The sequence below is a fragment of the Galeopterus variegatus genome, unplaced genomic scaffold, assembly GCF_000696425.1.
Source record: "Galeopterus variegatus unplaced genomic scaffold, G_variegatus-3.0.2 Scaffold2055, whole genome shotgun sequence".
Taxonomy (NCBI): Eukaryota; Metazoa; Chordata; class Mammalia; order Dermoptera; family Cynocephalidae; genus Galeopterus; species Galeopterus variegatus.
The window spans coordinates 228,842-245,928 of NW_007728166.1; the positions used below are offsets into that span (position 1 = coordinate 228,842).

Below are 17,087 nucleotides of genomic sequence, written 5' to 3' on the forward strand. Positions count from 1 at the left end.
ACCCGTGGCCTTGGTGTTAGCAGCACCGCACTCTACCGAGTGAGCCACAGGCCGGCCCAAGTGTTTCACTTTTTAAAAAGACATTTATTCTTGCTTCACCAGTACTGATTTTTTCCCCTTGGTATTCTTGTTCATTTGCTGCCATAAACTTCTACCTAAAACAAAACCACCCAAGCTACCAAACTGTCAAACTATGACGAATTAAGGTATTTTTAGGAGCTAGCTTTTTTGGTTATTGTTTTTTACTTTTAAATAAACACTAATGCTCTCTCTATACAGTTTTTCCCAGAGAGAACAATGGCTTAACATCCCAAAGAGAAGAAAAAGGGAAGTTACTGAATGTGGTGTAGTTAAGACAAGGTTCATCAAATGGGACCACTTTCAAAGATACTGCCCTTCATTATACAGAAATTTTGTAAATGAAATAATAAAATAGTGTCCTTTAATAAATAAAAAAAATATTGCATCTGTACTATCTAAACAATTCTTACCATGAAAATTTGACCTGAAACTAAAATTCTTGATTAGGATGCAGAAAAATTTAGGCTTGTGAGTCTAACTACCCTTTCAAAGCAATTCCAAAAACTGCTCTTTAAGAGTAATTAGCACAAAAAAACACCAAGGCTGATTTTAGGCTGCTGGCACCCAACAATAAGAAAAGATTTAGTAATAGTTTAAATTAAGCTAGATCAACTTATTCCAAACAACCACAAAGTCCACTCTTTTAGATGTACCATTAATGCTTTTGAGAAGTTACCTTCATGGGTAACTTCTCAAAAGAATATGAGAACAACTTCATTCAATAAGCATTTCATCACACACCCACTATATACTAGGCACTGTACCACTAGCTAGAAACAGAAAAACAGTAATTGAAGGACTTATTCCAATTTATCATCAAATCTAATCAACTCTGAAAGACAGTTTTTAGTACTTATGGGAATGCCTTGGCTCTCAAGTACTCATTTAGAATGGCTGTCATAATAATTTTTAATGTTGTTGGGTTTAGAGGTTTTTTTGCAGTGGTAATTCAATTCAATTTTTTTTCTTTTTTTACCTTCATTAGCCTCTGGCCTTGAATTCTTGATATATGCAGAGAATTTGGCAAAGATGTCCATTCCAGCAGTATTTGATTCTGGGTGTTTTGGTGAAAGCTTTAAGTACCTAAATAGAAAAGTTGATAATGGATTATAGATCCTTCAAAATTGTATTAGCATGAGTTCTGTCAATCAACAAGCCATTGTACTAGCAGTTACTAGACATTCTAAGTTATTACTTTAAGAAATCCCATCATCTGTTTTCTATGATATTTTCAAAATGTGTTTTTTCCTTAGGAAACAAAGCTCTGCATGGTGTTTCTGTACACATATTAATATTCTTGGCAATCAAAAGGCATCCCACATTCCACCTCCATTTGATAAATTAGAATGGTGGGGAAAAAGTCAACTTGTTCAGAAACTTGTGCCAGGCCAACATGCATCTTAGAATAAGATCGCTAGAGCAGCACTGCCTAAGAGAACTTTCTGTGATGAAGCAAACGTTCTTTATCTTTATTGCCCAATATGGTAGCCATTAGTGCCATGTAGCTATTTGAATATGAATTTAATTCAATCACAATAAAATTAAAAATTAGCTTCCTTAGTTGCACTAGTCACATTTCAAGCACTCAACAGTCACTACACTGCACAGCTCTAGAGCATTCTCAAATAGCAGTGCCAACCAGATCCTTAGTATGCCACGCACTGAACTAGCCCTGTGCAATGTACCAGAGAACCTTGACAGCGGGAGAAGAGCTTAGGCTGGTCAAGCATCTTGATCATACACAGCTTAAGGACAAAACAGGAGGAGGCAGATCATTCACTTCAGACCTACACCTGGTATTTTCCAAAACCTCCCATATATTAAATATTCCATAGTATACTTCTGAGGGTAGCAATGAGCAACAGAAAAATAAGCTGCCAGAAATTATACTGAGGGACGTTCTGTTGTATTGTTACAAAGTTTTTCTACTTTAAGTACAGATATGACATACCAGCTTTTTAAAAAATATACACATACAAATGTGTATTTTTACATAGTTAGATTTCAAACACACATACTAAGTATACATTTCTTCCTCACACTGGAAACCACATGTGATAAAACTCAGCTATTCATCTTCCCTTCAACAGGGCTTGCATCAGCCCCAGGGAGTCAAGGCTAGAGGAATTCAGATTCTTAGCCCAATTTTAGGGAAGACTAATCGGCTTGAAGGTCCTACAAAATGTCACTGGAAAATGGACTTGAGGACAGTAAGACTTTAGAAAAATAGCTCACATTGAATTAGTTATTTTGATTTATTCATCTATTTGAAGACACTGTCTTGCCAGTTTTCTTTAAATTAAAAATGAAGGTGAGGTAGTTTTTGAAAGAAATTGAGTTCAGTTGCAAGCTGAGTTTCAATTTAGTTTTTATATTCATATTTCTTCTGTTTATTATGTTGAATTCAGGGAGAAATATATCTTCTAAAAATTTAGTATCATACTATATTGATAAGGAGGACACAAAATATCTATTGAACACCTTAAATGATCAAGCTATCTTTCTTTTTAATAGGTCTACCTAATCTCTAAATAGCTCTCAATTTGTAATCTTAAAGATTTCTCTTATAAACACAATTATTTACATACAGTTTTTCAGTAAACAATTATAGTGAATGAATTCCACCAGAGTTTTATATATGTGTGTATATATATTTCCCCCTCCTATCTATAGAACACTTTATTCTCATTCTCTCACTCCCCCTCCCTACCCCATACTGAGCTGAAACAGTTAATCCCAGGACCAACATCCTTGGATTTCTCTTGACTGTAAAAACAACCAGCCTCCAGTTTAAATGTTTCCACCACTTGCAATACAGGCCTTTCATTGACTCATTTCAAACAAAAAATAGTACAGGGAACATAAGTGCCTCTTTAATACATCTATGTCTTCTTCTAGCCAAGTTTTCAAAATTCCTCTTCCCCAACCAGTATTTAGCTGTACCTACTTTTTCTAATGAAGTAAACCTCATAATTCTCAAAATAACTTACAGGAAAGCAAGCTTGAATTACAGATCATTTATCTATTCATTATTCACACAACACTCATTTATCTTATAATTATTGAGTATATTCTATGTGCCAGGCATTGTACTAAGTACTAGGGATGTAATGATAAGCTTACAGAAACATATTTACTACTTTTAAAATACACAAAAGCTCCAACCAGACATCTATTTTGGTGAATGAAGGCGGACTTGCAATCAGCATATCCTCATTCATATAGAAATAGATCCTGGCCGGCCCGGTGGCGCACTGGATAAGTGCGCCGCTTGAGAAGCGCCGCGGCGCTCCCGCCCGAGGGTTCGGATCCCACATACAGACCGGTTCCCACTCACTGGCTGAGTGAGGCGCGGGAGCAGCACCGAGGGTTGCAATCCCGTTGCCGGTCCCCGGTCCGGTACGGGGGCAACACTGAGGGTTGCGATCCGTTGCCGGACACGGAAAAAGACAAAAGACAAAAAAAAAAAAAAGAAAGAAATAGATCCTATTAAAATTCTGAAAAAACACTGTTCTCTAAAGCAGGTTAAACATGCCCTATTCTCCCTCTCTGAGACAAATTATGAAATTTCTCCTATTAATTTAATGCATAGAATACTATAGCTACTGGAGACCATTCACCCCAAATCTCTCATTTTGCCTAAAAGGAAATTATGTTCCAGAAAGCTTACATACTTGCTCCAAAATCACTCAACTACATAGTTAAAAGTATCGACAAACTAAAAACTAAGATTTCTGTCCCCAGGTCCAATGCATTTTTTTTCTATTACAGATCAGATTCTCTCTAAAAGATAAATTCTAAATAAGCAGGTCCAAAATCAGTTGTCACCTTTTTTTGCATCTCTACTAAACATTAGATCTTAATGTATTCATTATTATTAGTTTTAACAAACAGCTTGATCAAGCAATGATTTTCAATTATTGTGACCACCCATTTTAATATTTAACAAAAGAGAGGCAAATAATTCATAAAAATCTGTGTCAATGATAGAACAGATATGAGCACTCCTTTCAGGTCAGTCCTTTATTATATATTACATCAAAAAGTGGCAGACTAAGAATATTTTTATTCTCTTAGGAAAGATCTCAGACATTTTCTCCTTTCTCATGTCAACGTAAGAATAAAGACTGGTTAAATAGATTAAATTATCCTTGTAAATGCTTTCATTGTATTTCTCATTTTAAAAAATTTATCTAGCTTCCTTCTATTCTATCTTTTATCAGTAAGTGAGCCAAGTACACAGGAATGCTTCAGTTAAAAATCCAAGTTTCAAAGCTTTTTGGCAAAGTGATTCCTTCATTCAAGCAAGAGGAACTAAAAAAAAAAAAAAAAAAACCAAAACTTTATCTAGCTTCCTTCTATTCTATCTTTTATCAGTAAGTGAGCCAAGTACACAGGAATGCTCAGTTAAAAATCCAAGTTTCAAAGCTTTTTGGCAAAGTGATTCCTTCATTCAAGCAAGAGGAACTAAAAAAAAAAAACAAACAAAAAAAAAAAACCAAAATAAGAGGAACAAAAAAAAAAAAAAAAAAACCAAAACGCTTTCCCCAGAAGAGAAGATAAAGTTTACTTTAAAACTTATAGGTACATACAGCAGCAAAAGTTCTTTGATTTAAGCTTTCCATTAGTCTCTAAGTTTTAAACAACTCTAGAGTAGACAATTGCCTGTATTTATACTTGTCGTGACTAAATCAGGAAGCATTCACATAAAAACACTCTGTTCTCAGTGTTATCAAATGTCAAAACATATTATTAGAAATGGTAGATTCTGGGCTACCAGCTTGCACTCCTCATCCTATCAAGAAACAAGGCTCACAGTAAAGCAGGAGGAAGAGCAGGGGCAGTTAAAGACATGGACACCTCCTTGTCCTACAGGGAAAAGGCAGTGAGCCAGGATGGTCCCTGAGTGCCCTAGAACAATATAGAACAGAGGAAAGGAAAAGGAATGCAGGTGTTGCTCCCAGAAACACCTCCTCCTCCCACTCATTCCCTAGAAACAATTCGAATGACAGAGATTATACTGTTTGACCAGCATTTCATGGGTTGCAGAGTCCCCTAAAGGGAAGATACTCTCAATCCAAAAATGCTATTTCAATGCATATAAATAAATAGAACTTCATCACCTACTTCCCAGCTCTGCCACCATCAAGTATGAAATCTTAAATTATTTGGATTACTCATTTTCAGTTTCTTCATAAAGTCTTTGTGAGTATTAACTGAGATAATCCACAAAATAATCCACAAAGCATAGTGCATGGCACATAATTATCACCTGAGTATTATTAATAGCAGAAGCATTAGCAGCATCAAAAATAATCCCTTCTATATAAAGTGAAATTTTAAAACTTTATTTAGAAACTTTCTTCATAATATAAACTACAACACAAAACAAGGAAAATACTTCCAGAAAAAAATTTAGCACAGTGTGAACATTTTATAACAGAAAGAGTTACAAGTGTTTAAACTGAAAGAAAAGACCATCTCTGGTTAGAGTGCCTCTAAGAATATGTGCAAATAAAATAGGGCTGAAATGTCCATATGAAAAAGCAAGTGAAAATGTTTATTTTCACAGTTCAATTAAAAGCTGCAATGTCGGATCATTCTGGGTCACTTCCTCTTGGAACATCGTGTGTTCTTGCAGTTTATTTTAATAATTTTTCTTAAATAATATATTCAGATTTGTTCTGTTTCAAAAAAAAGCTGCAATGTCCTACAGAGCACTAGATGCCAAAAAAAACAGGATATTCTGATATTAGCTCTACTATTTCTCTTAATGTCTATTCCCTCAAAGAGAAATAACAAGAAGGAATAATGAACATTCTTGATTTTTTGTTGATGTTGAAGAAGGCGAGAAGAGAATGACAAAATGTCCATTTCACTAACGTGGTATACATGTTATCTGCACACTGATTTCAAAATACAGTTTCCTTCACAGAGAATGAATAAGTCATTCAAACTGCTTCTCTATAATTTAAAATTGATAGAATGAGCTACAGTTACATGAGAAGACGATCACTTTCAACTGGTTTCTCAGGACAAGTTGTCAAATATGGAACTTTCCTCAGAGTTGACAGACAAGTGTAAGAAGGGATCTAGTAGGTTCTATGAGGCAACAATCTTTCAGAAGTTATTTCCACTAAGTTGAATGCATAGTCATAATAGTTCCTTACTGATGTGTATAATGCTTCAATTTGTATTTCACAAAGATTATTCGTATTCTAATAATATGCATAACCTGGAGGGAAAATCAATATATAGTTTATTAACGTTGGTCTGAAGATACTTTAAGGGGAATGAAAGGAAGGTGAGAACTTTTAATTAAGATTTAAAAGTATTAAGAAAATGAAATTTTAGGCTTAGCACAAGATGCCAACCAGAGAGCAATTCTGTTCACAACGAACGATGGGCTAGTTGTAGACAGAGACACTGTTACTCATATTTCTCATAGCAGCCTTCCTGCCTGCCATCCCTAACCCTGCATACCATGCGCTAGCCACTCCTCCAGGTCCCCAAAACAAACACTATATATTCAAAATAACTCTTTTGCCCTGGAATGCCTGTCACTCCTTCATTCACCTGCTGAATGCCACTTTTTTTTTTTTTTTTAATTAAGGCTTAGTTCAAAGTGTTGCCTCTTCTCTAAATTAGCCCTTCTTGATTCCACTCACTTTTACACGCACACACCCGCCCTCCACCCATATTTGACTATGTTTGTTGAGAGCAGGAACTATATCTTATTCGCTATTGTATCCATAGTGCTTGGTTGCCCAGTAATTGCAGAATTAATAATGAATGAATATCAAGTAATTATTTTAGAGCCCTCTGACCCAATAATCCCATTCCCGGGAAAGTTATCTGGACATGGTGGGTAAAAGTCAAGTTAACTAGCAAGAAAGGCTTGGGTCAGAGGAAAAGAAACATGTCAGTTTTCAGGATAATAAAACTGGAAAAGCCTAAAAGCAACCAATAATGCTTTGAACCTATGCCAAGATTACAGTATGATACAAAACTGCATGTTTGCATTTTAGGTAACTATCATTACAGTACAATACAGGACCAGGAGATCTAGAACACCTAAAAAAAAAAAAATGAGAATAAAAATTCTGAATCCCAGAGACACAGTCTGAAAAGTCAATTCCCCTTGGACCATAGCTTCAGAAAGTTACCTTTAAAATGGACTGAGAAAAGAAAAAAATAAAATAAAATAAAATGGGCTGAGAGCAAATCCCATAGCAGCATGGACTTCACTCCTGCTTAGACATCCTGGCTAGGTTCAGTTGAAGTCTATCTTTCCCTATCCCTTCTCCTCCCTAAACTTCTCTCTTAGTTTGGGACCTATAGCCCACAAATAACCAGTCTTTCCTGACCTATCTCACATATCCCAAACCTGCTTTTACCACATACTCTACAGCTTAGACAGAGTCTCACCTTTCTTAGTATGGATTACTGGACTAGTCAGAAGCCAATTCTGACATCTAGGGAGCAGTTAATTAGAAGTAACTGAGAAGAGAATCCTAGTCATTCCAAATTAATGCTATGAGAATTTAACTTAAGTTCTATCGGGAGAAAGATCTCTCAGGACAAATAAGACAAAGCTTCAAAGACATGGTAATATTTCAGCATATTTTCTTTGATACTCACTTGGGAGGGCATAAGACTTCTTCAAGAAATTCCTCAATCTTATTTACATCCGTTTTGACTTCATTGTTAAAAGTTATAAATGGCGGGTGGGTCCCAGGAGCCAAGTTCTGCAGGTCTGCAGGCTTCCTGTTAGGCAAAATAGTGGTCAAAATCAGATCATTTTTCACTTTAAGAAGGCAATGATACTTTAAATTCTGAGAATGGCTCTAAATTTTAAATTATATAAAAATGAATAAGAAATAGTATTTTTTCAACTAAGTATAACAAGCTCCAATAGTATTCTAATAAGAAGCAAACCTCTACAAAGCATATTTATGGTAAGAAAATTAAAGCCTTTGATCTTTTAACCAAAAAACAAAGTCCCTCATTCTCATTCCAAATTTAACTAAGGTGCGTATTAGACACGGTGCAGAAGGAGGGGGGAACAAGACTTAGGAAAGTCAGTCTCTGGTTTCAACTCTGATGCCAACTAATTGTATAAAGAAGAATAAGCCATAATTTCTCCAGGCCTTCATTTTTTATGTTTTGTAAAATAAAGGAAAGAGCAACTGATTCTTGCAGTCCCTTTCAAGTACCAGATTCCAAATTCTGGTGCTCCCTCTTTTCCATTTGCACAGATTTAACAAGGAAAAAGATCACCAGATTAGACTAATATCAAAGTTACTTCAATATATAAAAGGTTGCTGGGCCGGCCCGGTGGCGCACTGCTACAGTGTGCCGCTTGGGAGTGCGGTGGTGCTCCCGCTGAGGGTTCGGATCCCACATACAGACCAGTTCCCGCTCACTGGCTGAGCGAGGTGTGGGAGCAACACCGAGGGTTGCGATCCCGTTGCCGGTCCCGGTCCGGTATGGGCGCGACACTGAGGGTTGCGATCCGTTGCCGGACAGGAAAAAAGACAAAAAAAAAAATATATATATATATATATATAAAAGGTTGCATAACCAAAGGTAAAAGGCAACACAGAATGGAAAATATTATAGTGCGTCAGAAAGGCTTAAAATCTATATTATGTAAGGATTTTGTCCAAATTAACTTTAAAAGTCATCAAAAAATCAAATAGATATGAGTCAAAAGAAATTGATAGGAGTAGATAAAACAAGTGAACACATGGAAAAATGTCAAATATCACAAATATCAAAGGAATCCAAAACTGAACAATGAAAACATTTTCCTCCTATCAATTAGGAAAAACTGAAAATATCACAAGACACTGATAAAGATGGTACAACCGTTATGCTTACAACTACTAATACCAAGAAATGTTAGTACTGCCCGATTAAAAAGCAAAATGGCTCACCCGAGCCCACCAATCTTAGAATCAATGAAAGAAATGACCAGATATGTTGTAATGATAAAATATAAAACATATAGCACCATGAAGTATTCTAACCCAAAAAATTAACCCTGAATCTAAACAAGCCTTTGGGGAAGCTTTTTCTCAAAGTGTGATCCAGAGGCCCTTTCGCCAGGTGGTCCTTGAGGTCAAAACTATTCTCATGATACTAAGCCATTATTAGCCTTTTTCACTCTCATTCTCTCATGCATATAGAGTGGAGTTTTCCAAAATTACTTGGCTATTTGGTGTACGACATCACAAGTTAGTAAATACAGAAGCAGACATGAGAAGTCTATTTTTTTATTAAGGCAGACAATAAAGATATACAAAATGTAAAACAATGTCACTCTTCTCACTGTTTTTACAATGTCACTCTTCTCACTGTTTTTTTCTGTTTGTTTTGGAAAACAGTTATTTTCTGTTAAAAATATGTTTTTCTGATAACAAGTAATGGGTTCATTATTGTTCAATTTAAATGAATTAGTAAATAAATATTTTTTAAACTTCTCAGCTTTAATTTTTAATACAGTAAAATTGATAGATACAACCCACATAACTGAAAGTTCTTTGAGTTCCCCAATAATATAAAAGCACAAACGGGTCCTGAGACCAAGAAGTTCATTAACAAGAAATAGTGGGAAGGGGATTTAGGGGAAAAAGTTAAATGACACCACAAGGAAGCAACCAGCTAAATTCTGGATTTGGGACAATCTTCAATTCAACAGACTGGATTTCTACATGTCAATGGCATGGGGGACGAAATACAAGCTGGGGCTAGAAGGGATGGATGTAGGTTAAGAAAAATTTAAGAGATATAACAACCAAATTATTATAATAAGTACAATTTGTTTGGATCCTGATTTAAACAAACCAGCCAAAGATGAAAAGATATTCTGGAGATAACCAGGAAAATTGGATTATATAATAGGAAGTGGGCATAATGGCATTGTGGTTAGGTGAGAAAATGTGCATATTGTTTGGAGACATACACCACTGAAGTAGGGGAGAAATTATATGATGCCCATGATTTGCTTTAAAACATTTCAGCAAAGAAAATAAGAAAAAAAGGGAAAAAGCAAATGTGGCAAAATCTTGATAACTGAATTAGGGTTATGGAAAGGTTTATTCTGTTCTTGTCTATGTTTCAGAACTTTCATAATTTAAAAAAGTATACTGAAAAATTTAAACTTAAGAAAAAGCAGTATGACAATATATTTCTTCAAAGAACTTTCCCCTTCCTATTATAGCCTGTAGAGTTGTTGATCTTGTTTTTAAATCAGCCAGTCTGCCTGCCTTATTCCTTCTTTCCAGACTAAAAATGCACAGAATTTGAATAAAATAAAGGATATCTTTAAGTGTATCATGAAGGTAAAATACTTTGTCATTAAAAAGAATTTTCAAAACTGAGCGGATCCTAAAATCTATACTCAACCCAGCCTATTAATTTGCCCTGGTCTTATTCATATTCTCTCTCTGGCTCCATCTTTCAATTTAGGTTTGGAGAGTGCCTCATTTTTCTATGACTACATTCCACTAAAAAATACAAAGACTTATTTAATTATCTGATTAATCCAAATTTTCTAACTCAGAGTCCTCTCCCTACTCAAGTTCTAGAGCCTCTCTCTCTTCCAAACCAAAGAAAAATAAGACATATTTTCTATCAATTTCTATTAAAACCTAAGCTCCAAAAGAGGGCTTTAAAAAGTAAAAATCCAATTTGATTTTCAACTCAGATTCTTTTATTGAACATTCTTTAGTCTGACAAGATAAAGTTGGGCACAAAATGATGGGAATACATGAAACCTGAGTGAGGTCTTCCAGACCCACATTTACTTAAGTACTGAGGTAAGCCTATGGCATTCCAGTTACTTTCGTAAGTACTCAACTCCAAATTAGAACTAACCCTTTTTCTATCCTTCATTTCATCGGTTTCTTTTGGTATTTCTTTTTACTCATCATCCAGACCACCTGTTTCTTCTTTGCTCACTAAAGTGTCCAGCACGTCCAAGACCATAGTCATCCTGAGTCTTCATGTCACCCACATTCTCATTCACAGACTCACTTTTGTTCCCATTTATAATTTATTTCCTTTTCAACTCAGGAAAGCCTGTCCACAATCAGGAGTCCAGAAACCCTAACAGTTGAGGGTTTATATATTTATTTTCAAATCTTAACATTTTAAAGTTAAAGTTAAACAACAAAAAAAGCAGCACAAAGGTAAGAAAGAACAACTATATCTCATCAAAGCAAGCAGGGCTAATAAAATTTGTATAAAATATACGAGAGACAGAGAACACACAACACACACATCTCCCATGGAATACCAGGGATGAGTAAGAATGCTCTTCAACCTTGTCATATGCAAATCGTGATCACCTGGAAAACAATTTTGTCATTCCTAAGTCATAAAACATGTCCATCAATATTTTTACAACTAACAAATAGCCACTTAAATGCCTAAGTGTAAGGTAAGAATATAAGTCTTTTCACAAATAGTCTTTTATGAACAGGGTAGAGTTGGATAAAGTGGAAGAAAGGACTCGATGCTTTTAAATAACCCGGGGGGGGGGGAATTGGAGGCAAAAATAAATAACAGCTATTACTTCTATAATTAATTATGACAGCTTTTAAGCTCTCCAAACAAAAATATTTATTAGGGGAGGGAGAAAGCTAGAATGGTAGAAAATAAACAACCAAAGACTGAATAAAAAGTACTGAATTAAAGTCCCAAATTGAATAGCTCTGCCATTCACCAGCTACATGACTAAGTAAATCGCAAACGCTTTGGGTCTGGATTTCCTCATCTATACTATGGGTATAAGACCTGCTTTGCCTGTAAAATAAAATCAAATAATGCATGTGAAAGTGAATTAAACAAAAGTATGCAAATGAAAGTCATGCCCGCTTTCAGTATCCCATTAAAAAAGCATTATGCAGGAGATAAAATTGGCAGTTTTAACTTTATTTAATAGAACTGGTGGTTCATACCTGGTTATCTGGCATTAACGGATTGGTAATAATAAAATCTGATTAATTAATTATTATTATTATTATTTTTTTTTTTTGTCTTTTTTCGTGACCGGCAACGGATCACAAACCTCAGTGTCGCGCCCGTACCAGACCGGGACCGGCAACGGAATCGCAACCCTCGGTGTTGCATCCGCACCTCGCTCAGCCAGTGAGCGGCCGGTCTGTATGTGGGATCCGAACCCTCGGCGGGAGCGCCGCCGCACTCCCAAGTGGCGCACTGTAGCAGTGTGCCACCAGGCCGGCCCAAATCTGATTAATTTAGAGGCACATATACAACTGAGGAAAATGAAAGCTTAATAGAACTGATGGTTCATATCTGTTTATCTGGCATTAACGGATTGGTAATAATAAAATCTGATTAATTCAGAGGCACGCATACAACTGAGGAAAATGAAAGCAGGCGTATGATTACCAATCATCCATTAATATTAGTGATTAGTCCATCTTGTTTCTGCTGAAAGGCCACATAGATTTTAAAAACAACAAAAACGATGAAACTATTTTCCAGGATTAACTGTTGAGATGAAGGACAAGTGAAAGTAGATTTGAGAAGAAACTTTAGTGCCTCTAAAAGGATTTGTAGACTCCAAGTAAATGAAGAAGTTCTAAGTGGTGAGGTGATTCATTTACGAGCTATTTATCAACCAAATAAAACCTACGATTCTTCAACTTCTAGTCCTCACCTGGCACTCTAAGGCCTTAGTGGTTTCGTTTGACCCACAAAGGCTCATTTTACAGATGCTTCACAGAAACTTAACATTGCAGGAATTGCAATTTGGGATAAATGAAACTAAACTCACAGGCAATGGCTGAAAATTTCAGGACATCTTTGGTTTTTTTAATAAGAGGACTACAATAAATATTCAATAATTCATTCAAACTTATTCAAATGTTTTCCTTAAGTGAGATCTAGAAAAAGCAAAGTGCACAGAACTCATGTCTTGAAATAAGGGCATGGGTATTCTTCAGAGTTTGGGAATTTTTAATATTTAGCCTTACTTATCATAGTAGTCTTTCAGATTAAATGAATTATGCTGTTCTTTCCCATTTTGTTTCTAGATGAAGAAAAGGAAATAAAGAGAAACAAAAACAAGAACCAGAAAGAGAGGGAAAGAGGAACAAATGGAGAGATCTCACAGGAGCTAACATTTTAAGCAATTGAAATGGCTTAATTTCAATTAAAATTTAATTCAGTATGCGTGCAACAATTGGAAGAAGTTGGGCTGGTGGCTCAGTGCCAGCTGCTTGCTATAAAGTGAGCACAGCACAGCTATAGGACATTGGTGCCAGCTCTTGAAGATGACCTATCTGTAACTAGTTGACTTGATAAATGGAGGGGGAAAAAAGTACTATGTAGAACTTATCTTTTAAATTGAGATGCTTTTTGAAGGTGCTGATTTTTAAGACAAAATTAATTCACATATCAAGAGAATACTGGGCACTATATAAACAAATTAAAAAAAAACCCAAAACTCACAAAAGTTAACACCATAGAATCCTTTGTTTCAGAACACTTTACTATTATTTTTTACTATATTTTCTATATTCAGGCTTAACTAATCTTAAAGTCACTGACTCACCAAAACACACACAATAGTCACAAAACTTAGTAACTCCTAGTTACTAAGCATTTGTATTTTTGTCTCAGTTCAACCAGTTAAAGGATTTTACTGATTTTGATTAAATGTGGTATATACTGCTAATCTTTGTCAACTTTAATGTCAATTTGTGCAGCAAAATTTTAAAAACAAAATAGCACCCATGAAAAGATTTCAAACACAACTTTTATAATTCTTAATATTTTAATAATACGGTTTATAAATAGAGTTTATACTGATAACAGGTTTAGAAAAACATTCACTAACATTTTTCCTAATTCAGTTCTTAACAGCCTCAACAGGATCATCATTGAAATCATCTTGAAAAAGAACATAAAGACATATAGCAAAGTGGAAAAAAAAAAAAGATATGTAGCAGTGAAGTTCTCCCTCTCTGTCTCAAAACCATAAAAGTTTATCCCTACAGGTATGTGACAACCTATGGCCACACTCAGCTATATCCAGTCAGTGTCTCAGTGTGTCTGTCTATCTGTCCATCTCCATCTCTCTCTGTCTCTCTCTCTCGACTGTTCTTATACTTTCTCTTTCCCTTGCCTACCTCTCAAGCTTATCTGTGGCATTGAAAGGTATTAGATCTAACTGTGCTCTAAAGATGTAACCTGATTTAGGAACTTCTGGGCATAATGAAGATAGTGTAAGTCTTCAAATAAAGACCTTGATCACTGCCACTAACCTGTTAGCCAGAAAGCCTCTACGACAATAAAGCCTGTGTGTGTGATAAAATTATCACTGTCACTGAAGAAATGTTAGTATACTTTTCCCTTCCTTTTCCCAAATTTAAATGAGGTAACTGACCCCAAGAAAATGAGGGAGCTTGCCCAAGGTGCCCATGAAATTGATGAGAGGTTTCTTTCCATACAGAATCAGATCTCTACTCCTGATACTTTCTACTACATCATGGTTACTCCCCACTTGATGACATGCAACAACATCTTTAACTATGTCCCCAATTTTAATACTTTCACCTATCTGAAGCTTTTGTTCAAATGGCAGTTGATGTAATTCTAAATTCTTTCTGAAGCCTGGATACTTTTTTTTTTTTTTTTAATCTAAAAGCTCTTTTAATATAACTGCAGCATGAACAGAAAATTAGGTTTGGAAATGACTCCCACTAAAGCATTCAGGCTGCACTGGCAGGCAAGTAATGTTAGGTTGTTCAAAGCCTCACTAGGGGCACGTAAATACCAGCATAATCATTAACACCAACTGAGACTCAAAGAGAACGTGTCATACAGTGTCAGAGCTAGAAATGAGCTTTCTTATGGATGAAATGTCATGTAACAGTCATTTTTTTCAGAGCATAAAGTGGGCTTCTAAATAGCTCTCAGGGGAGTTCTAGTGCTCTCCACTGGTTTGTTCTGGAATCAGTACTTTTCATTGAGTAATTAGGCAATTATCAAGAAAAGAAGGAAAATAAGTACTATAGGCATTTTCTCCCCCACAGGTTTCTAAAAAGAGTCACACAATGTTTTAAAATTAAGAATATATTGTGAGAGGTACTTTTTTTTTTACTATAGGATGTTTTATTCCTCTGTGAAAATTTTATTTTATACTTTTTTTTTTGAGTCAATGTTCCCTCTATTGGGGTACCTTCTCTGAAATTTTGTTCAAGACTGTAAGTGTGTAAACTCATAGAAAAGCTTTGCAAGGATAAAGACCGAATATAACACCAGTTATCTCTCTGAAGGGGACGTTAATGACCAGGGGCTGTGGGTGGAAGGGACTCATTCTCATGTACTACTTGTATACTTTTAGTTGCCCCTTAAGAAGCATTTTTTAGAGGTACTGGAGACCTAAGATTCTAAAGAAAACAAAAAAATATAGGCTTCAATTTTAAGTGCTCTCTGTTGTTAATTTTACACAAAGCCCTAGGAAATAAGCATACATCTTTGATATTTTCTAATTATGAGACTCTGAACGCCTCATTCCCATGCATCATCTTCTGTATGTGGAGTACATTAGTCTTAAACATATACAAATCTTTAAGTATCAGTCAACTTACAAAAATAATGTCTTTAAAAGTCTGTAAAGGAAAGAAACACATGACTTTGAAACAGCCATGATGGGTTTACATCCTTTTCTAAACCAGATTCCCATCATTTATGGCACTCTTACTGGTATGTACCACAATCAAGCACTGTATTAAGCTATTCAAAAAGGCTTTTTCAGAGCATGGCAGTTAACTCACTTGCTCCAAGCCAAAAATGGAATAGGAGAAATCTATGTATTTTAGGACACAGTAAGGGTGTGTGCCTGTGGCTGGTCTATTTTTAGGAGTTATATTGGAAAACTTCCTTTGTGAATGCATGTAGGAAAAAAAACAGTAATAGAAGGGTAACCACATGATTTATTTCATTCTTACAATAGCTCTGTCCAGGGGCCGGCCTATGGCTCACTCGGGTGAGTGCAGTGCTGATAACACCAAGGCCCCGGGTTCGGATCCCATATACGGATGGCTGGTTAGCTCACTTTGGTGAGCGTGGTGCTGACAACACCAAATCAAGGGTTAAGATCCCCTTACCAGTCATCTTTTGGAAAAACAAAAACAAACAAAAAAAAACAATAGCTCTGTCCAACATGAACTAGGTAATATCTTCCTAAGAGCCTGTAGTTTAACTCTTACTATCCCAAGGATTATTTCTACATTCATATGAATAACTATAGTGGTTACTGGAAGACTTCATGGCTTATTTTCAATAAATTTTTTTTTTTTTTTGCGGCTGGCAAAAAAAATTATTTATTGAAAATAAATAACTTTCAGAGATCTGAACACAAGGCCTGTAATACGAATGTAGTACAGGGACCTGAACCTGTGACCTTGGTGTTACAAGGCTATACTCTAATCAGCTGAACTAACCAGCCAGCCATCAATAATAAGTCTGTAGAATTTCAAGTAAATGCACTGCAATAAGTAAAGAATAAATTTTAAGAAACTAACAGAGATCCCAGAGTATGCTAACCTAGAACTGGGAATGGGATTATAGCTCTTAAACAAGTCTCAGTATGTGATGCTCACAGAGAGATAACATACATGAATTTTACCACTCGTCAAATAATATCCTGTCAATATTCTTTCCTGGACACTGTTCATGACTTGATATGCTTAAAAAATAAGTAGCAAACCATGTTGTGGCATTTGTGTCACAAAGAACACATTTCTACTGCCAAATCCTAGATTTTCCATTAGTACAACTATTCTTAACCCTTGGTTGAAATCTTTTGAAGGGAAGGGGTGTATGAATGTTCTTCACCTCAGTCCTGTCTGCTAAGTAAGAATAAAAAGTTCCTGAATACTACTCTGCTATAGAAAAAAAAAAATGAAATATTACCATTCACAGCAAAATGGATGGACTTAGAGAAAATTATATTAAGAGAAACA

The 17,087-nt window shown here is 35.5% G+C and overlaps 1 protein-coding gene across 1 annotated transcript in view; it reads right to left on the reverse strand.

Annotated features, from left to right (window-relative positions):
- The window catches only part of CLIC4 (chloride intracellular channel 4), a 35,427-nt gene that overhangs the window by 12,433 nt on the left and 5,907 nt on the right, over nt 1–17,087 (reverse strand). The window contains exons 2-3 of the mRNA XM_008580270.1: nt 7,723–7,848; nt 1,058–1,164 (exon numbers count right to left, since the gene is read on the reverse strand). Coding sequence (XP_008578492.1) covers nt 1,058–1,164; nt 7,723–7,848 — 233 coding nt within the window. The remainder of the gene's footprint in view (nt 1–1,057; nt 1,165–7,722; nt 7,849–17,087) is intronic.